This window comes from Montipora capricornis, chromosome 2, assembly GCF_036669925.1.
Source record: "Montipora capricornis isolate CH-2021 chromosome 2, ASM3666992v2, whole genome shotgun sequence".
NCBI classification, from domain to species: domain Eukaryota; kingdom Metazoa; phylum Cnidaria; class Anthozoa; order Scleractinia; family Acroporidae; genus Montipora; species Montipora capricornis.
The window spans coordinates 7,919,060-7,925,648 of NC_090884.1; the positions used below are offsets into that span (position 1 = coordinate 7,919,060).

Sequence of the window (6,589 nt, forward strand, 5' to 3'; positions counted from 1 at the left end):
ACTGACGTCGATGAAAAAAAGAAGAAATGTGTGAGCGCTGGGGTAACCCTCTCGCTAGGGTAAACCCTAGCCGGTAGGGTTACCCTACCTGCTCGTAAACAGGGCCTAAGGAAGGCCTTTCTCATTTATTTTCCATGGAAACTGCCGCTTTGACAAATTCTCTGGGAGGGGATGGGGATTGGCAATATTATTGTACAGGTTTGAGAATTAACCTTCCCTACTTGCACAGAGAACTTTCCTTGACAGGACGCGAAAAGACACGCCACTTTTATTTCCTTCACTCCCAGCACAAGATAATTCTGTCATAACTCTAAACCAAGAAAATACGGGACTACAGGACATGGAGTATTTTGAAAATCTTGTCCGGCTGCCGGTTACATAGACACAGCGAATTTTCTTGATTGCCATCGCATGAGCAAATAGTTGAAATTTAAAACTTTTGCCGTATCCAGTTGGCACTACGGTAAAAAACACCCGTTCCTTCCAAAAGACAATTTACTGCCTTCCCATGTTCCACTTTAACATCCACTTTTACAGATGCTGCGAACGACAGATTTTGAAAAGCTTCGTCATAACAACAGAACCTGTCATCTTTCACCAATCAGAATACTGCGTTTGTGGACGAACGCGCTGTACTCAAAAAAACAATAGGGTGTTTAAGCAACGACAACGGCGACGGCAACGAGAACGTCACGAATTTGCATATTTAGTGGGTAAAAACAATAGCTTTGCACGCCCTGCACGTGCGTTTTTCACTTTTGTCCATTTCTTTGCCGTCGTCAGCAAAACAACAACGTGAAATAACCAAGTTTTTGGTTTTATGAAGAACGTCAGCACTTGAAAAGAAATTTTCATTTTCTCCCCTGAATTAAGCGCCATTCCGACCAGTGTCATTTTTGAGGAACTACCACACCCTTGTCACATTAAAAAGGTTGAAATAGTCATGAAGTGATCGCAATAAGGGGAATTTATATTTGAGATGACATTCTCGTTGCCGTCGCCGTCGTCGTTGCTTAAAGCCCCATTTACACGAGCAGTTTTTCCTTGACAAGTTATCCTTGACAAGGAAAAATTGCTCGTGTAGATGGGGAATAGTGGACAAATTTTCCTTGTCAAGGAAAATCTGGCGTGCTAGCTTTTCCTTGACAAGGAAAAATTGTCAAGTCTGAAATTTGCTCGTGTAGATGGACAACAAGAAAAATGTGACAAGGAAAACTTGTCATATTTTTCATTTACACTACCAAGGAAAACTTGTCAAGGAAAACTTGTCAAGGAAAACTTGCTAGTGTGTACAGTCGGCAAGTTTTCCTTGACAAGTGGACTTGTCAAGGAAAAATTGCTCGTGTAAATGGGGCTTAAGTCCCCTAATGTCATCCTTGCAGGCCCTCATTTGCCCCTTGGTGGCTTTGCCACTCGTTCCGCGGCGCCGATGAGAGCCTGCTCACAGGCTATCTGTGTTCTCGAAAGAATTGACTAATGTAAGTGACCAATGAAAAACCATTATCTATTTTATTGCTAAAGGCGTGACGTCACGGAACACGATTTGGGTCAGCTTTTCGTAGACGTTCCCTCCTCCCGTTTTTCTTTCGTGGGGAGGGTACGGCCTCACGTAGAATATTTAAGGTCACATATTCCTTTGAATTTTGAGGTAACCAACGTGGAAAATAAAAACAAAATAGTGTTTATGTAATGAAAAAATCAGTCCGTATAGTCAAAAGCCAACTTTTGATCTGTATTTTGTTCAGGAATGGCGCGATGCTGGGCTAACTTGGGATCCTTCGAAGTACGAAGGCCTTCGTTCTATCAACGTCAATCCAGATTCGGTGTGGAAACCAGACATTTTCCTGCATAACAAGTAGGTGTTCATTTTTGAGTTGAGTGAAGTAAAATCCAGGCCACTCCAATAGCGAGTGTAATTCTGGCCCCGATTGTACAAAGGCCGGATAACTTTATACAGGGGAGAAGTTACTTTATTATATCTCTCACTTAGTACGCGCGCTGTGATTGGTCAATTGTGCGGGCCATATTCTACAGTACGGCCTGCTGTCGGCCGCTAGTTTCCTTTCCCGCGCGCCGGATTAACCTCAGAGATATAATAAGTATCTTACTAACCTCGTTTTGTCAGAAAAAAACTCGGTCCGTAACTTACAGTACGGTCCTCGAACTCTTTAGTAAGTGGTATATCCAGTGTATAAAATATACTTCTATGTTGAACGTCGGCCAAAAGTTTCGTACACGCGTTTACGAGAGGAAATACTGAAATCTTTGCACAGATTAAAATTGTCAGATAGTGACTTATTCACAGGATAAAGTTGTCCGGCCTTAAAACAACTGCATACCCCATTATTTATAGATGATTATGCGAGCTAATGAACAATCAATGGAATTTTTGGTTGATTAGATCCTCGCGGTATCTCAGACTCCGCACTTTTCCTCCCTATGCGAAACTGAAGTTAAACCTGATTTAAACAGTGTATCCGTCAGTCGTTCAACAGAGCAATATAGTCATTACGTCATTCAGCCAGTCAGTCCACGGGTGCCCCAAGCTCAGTGTAAGGAAAAGCCAACAAAAATATAAGGATTTGTATGGAAATCCCGATAAAAGACCTGAGAAGATAATTTTACCAAAAAATTGCCAATTAAAAAGCCTAGCCTTATTGCCATTGTGGGTCGCTCCCTTCATGTGTGTTTTTTTTTCCAGATTCGACGCGAATTAAGCCGTTATCAGTTCCTCGGTTGTCAACGGTTATAATAAAATACCAGGGCTGAACAGTCAATTCTCCCGGGCCCACCAAATTCAGTCAAATATTCCTGGTTAAAATGTCCCCACGGTTAAAATTCCACCGTAGAATTAAAAGGCAAAGGTGTTTCTTTCATTTTAATCCGTAGCCGCGCAATTGAAGCCCTGCCAGCGACGTCAGGCGGCTGTTAGTGCCCCAAACGAATCGATAAAACGATGCAAAAGAGCCTTTTTAACACTCAACACCACACGACCGCCCGTTGAGTTTCCGCTTGGTTACGATTCTTTGTTTGTGGCTTGGTAGCGAACAAAGACAAACAAAGACTCGTTACCGAGCCAGGAACATTTGACAATTTTTTCGTAAAATTATATTCTCAGGTCTTTTATCGGGATTCCCATACAAATCCTTATATTTTTGTTGGCTTTCCCTCACACTGAGCTTGGGGTGCCTGTGGTCAGTCAATCTCTCGGTAAGTACTGAAGTCAGTGCATCAGTTAGACAATCAGTCACTACGTCATTCATTCAGTCAATCATTAAGTCAATCAGACAGTCAGTAAGTAAATCAGTCATTGAGTGAGTGAGTGACTGAGTCAGTCAGTCAGTCACTCACTCCTGGGTCAATCTGTCTGTCTGCTAGTCTTCAAAACTCCGCCAGTTATTCAGCCGCTTCGTCTGTCAGTCATTGAAGCAACTTTCAAATCAATTTCTTTTTTATCGCTTTTGTTTCCTTCTCCCCAGCGTCAACGAAGAAGGGAACCATGGCGAACAGTACCTGTTTAACACCAAAGTGATTCTCGACAGTAATGGTACAGCCACGTGGCTTTCGCCTAATTTCATTAAGACCTCCTGCAAAATCAATGTCAAATACTTCCCCTGGGACACACAGACCTGTGAGTTCAAGTTTGGGTCCTGGACCTATCATAGTCTCAAACTTGATATGGATTTTTACGAGGACTTCCCATCAGTGGACTTGACTTCCTTTACGGTTAACGGAGAATGGAACCTGGTATCCGGTACCGGGACGAGAAACGTCGTGAAGTATGGATGTTGCAAGGAACGTTACACAGATATCACCTTCGAAATAAAAATTGAGCGTCGAAGCTTGTTCTATATTAACAACGTGGTTTTCCCTTGCATTGTCTTGGCACTTCTGACGGCAACAGCTTTCTTATTTCCGCCGGAAACAGGAGAGAGAATTTCGCTTACCATCACAGTTCTCCTTGGAATGACTGTGTTTATGATTGTGGTGGTCGATGCCACACCACCAACATCGGAAACCACACCGATAATCAGCACATACTTCTCTGTAGTCATGGTGGAAATCTCTTTAGCTCTCTTGTGCACTTGTATCAGTCTAAACATCGAGCACCGCCACCCCAAAGTGGAGCTAACCGGTTGGTTCCGGTACCTCTTGTTTGACGTGTTGGGGCCTGTTCTTAGTAGATGCTCTGTTATGGCCATTAAACAAAAACGAAACAACAACATGGGAACAAAAAAGCTTGATGGCTTCGTCAAGGGAAACCAAGTCGTACCAGAGGATGATAAAATTGTAATTACCGATATTTGTCAGCCAGAGGTAAAAATCGCAAAAACAGTTGAGAAAGAAATAAGGGTGGCAGGCATGGATACAGTGACAAAGTTCATTGAAGATTCCCATTTAGAGGACAGAAGAAAATTGGAAAGGCATGTCGCTGTCAACATTGTTGACAATCTCTTCTTTCTCCTCTTTATTGTGACAATTATTATTTCTTCTGTGGTGCTATTGACACCACATCGTGAGTGAATATTGAACGTTGCAAGGTAATGGAGGTATAACTAGAGAAAACCTGTAATTAACAATTGTTCATTTGTACACGGTTTAATAAGAATACATCTTTTTTTCTTTACAATTTATCTTCAATCACAATAATTGGCTATAGTGTACACTAACCAATGCCATGGTGATCGCTTCGAATTTTGGCAGTAGCCGGGTATGTTAGCATTATTTTCTGTGCAACAACGTTTGCCGGCGTTTTAGCTAGGGTTGCCAGTGTCGGATGAAAGGAAAATTCTGGTATGCAGTGAGGAAATTAAACAGTAATTGGACGGGTCGAGAGCTGAGCTGGTAGAAGGTTGTATAAATTGCACTGTGTCATTCCGGCATAAGAGGTATAAGTAGGTATCAATAGACAAGTCACTACTGAAGAAAAGGTGAATCGACTTAGTTTTGTTGGATCTTGTAATGTGAAAAAATGAGGAGGATAAATCAGTGTCACCGCCTTTGCTCTTCACTTTTAGTGATGGCTGTGATGCTCGTCGAGTAAGGCTAATAACCTTACGTTGCAAAATCATAACTGGCCGGCAACATGAAACTTATAAAACTCCCAATGACCACGGAATACTCACCGCGAACATAAAAGGTAATTTCCGATAATTTTTAGCCAATATTTGTGCTATTAAAGATATGCATCAAAATTAAACTTCTATAAAACACGTTCCAGGACAAATATTGGCAAACAAACCCCATCAGCTATGGCAACCAACCTATGGCAGCAGCTATCCACTGACCTAAAACATCTCTCTAATTGAAATTTTCTGAAAAATGTCAAACAATATTTAGTAAGGAAACAAATGCAATAGTCAAAAATTTACTTATATACTCATGTAATGGTCTAAATTTCTTTTTATTTTATTTATTTTATTTTATTATTTCACACACACCAAACAAACAACTTACTTACGGATAGACATATTTACATATTTACAGTAAAACAGTACACATTGCTTCCCATACTGAAAAGAAAATCAAAGCATCAAAGTTTAAGGGCTGTCGGTTGCAAGGCTGTTGCGATAAGGCGGTGAAGGATTTGTTGGTTTAGGGACTTATCAAAGTAAAAGAAGCAAGAAAAAAGAGCGGTTTTCTAAATTAAAGTTTTCAGTAATTCCCACTTCGTTTGTAAGGTGCCTGCAGCCTTTTGTTCAAATAGATACACTGTAGGTCGACTTAAGATATCTGAAAAAGCCTTCTACCTTTGGTAGCGTTTTATTGCTTTTACAAATCCAGATATAATGTCTTGCTAAAAGGAGGCAAAAATTCATTTGACAATGATTTTTGGAGGAGTCTGGCATCAAACCTAATGCTATAAGAAGATTGAATTGGTAGTTTTCTGGAATAAGGTGCGGTGGGGTGCGTAGGTCTTGGTATGTGTACGAGTAGTGTATATTACGTCTTTGATCAAGCCAAAAACAACACTGTAAAAAAAAGTGGTGGGGATAGTTAATTTGATTTGTCACGTACTGAAAAATGAACTTACCTTTTTGTTATAACCTGATGTATAGAAATGTGAAATGTGAATAAATGTTGAGTCTGGCCATAAGCCTCAAATGTAGGCTATCAAGTATTTGTGATTTCACAACTAACAATTCTTGGTTTTCACTGACTCGCCGCAAAACAACGACATGGCCGCGGCTAGACGGGATTCCATGCAAATTAAGTCCCGCCATAAGCCTCAAATGTAGGCTATCGAGTATTCCTGACAATTCGTTGTTTTTAGTCACCATTAACCATCATCAGTTCACTCATCAGCGAGCGTAATTTTTAATGGAAATAAATAGAGGATATTACATGGCAGCACACGCTCGTGAAATATTTTTTAACACGAGAAGAGAAATTTCTTATCTCCAAGCGGTCATGTAATGTTCTGTTTATTCTATGAACACCAACCAAATACCAAACCATTTCACCTTAATATTTTTTGTAGTCCTGACGTCGAACAACGGCGCGATTTCTTATGTAACCATAGCAACGGTGATCTTTTCATGTGTGAAGATAACTGGTGTGATCCAAAAACGGATTTTCGATCTTAAAA

At 40.7% G+C, this 6,589-nt stretch overlaps 1 protein-coding gene across 2 annotated transcripts in view; it reads left to right on the forward strand.

The window, feature by feature from the left end:
• Nucleotides 1–6,086, forward strand: part of LOC138038686 (neuronal acetylcholine receptor subunit alpha-2-like) — a 25,539-nt gene extending 19,453 nt beyond the window's left edge. For both annotated transcript variants that reach the window (XM_068884682.1, XM_068884681.1), the window contains exons 5-6: nt 1,746–1,855; nt 3,480–6,086. In XM_068884682.1, the coding sequence (XP_068740783.1) occupies nt 1,746–1,855; nt 3,480–4,524 (1,155 nt within the window). In that variant the 3' untranslated portion in view covers nt 4,525–6,086. The remainder of the gene's footprint in view (nt 1–1,745; nt 1,856–3,479) is intronic.
• Nucleotides 6,087–6,589: the final 503 nt, after the last annotated feature.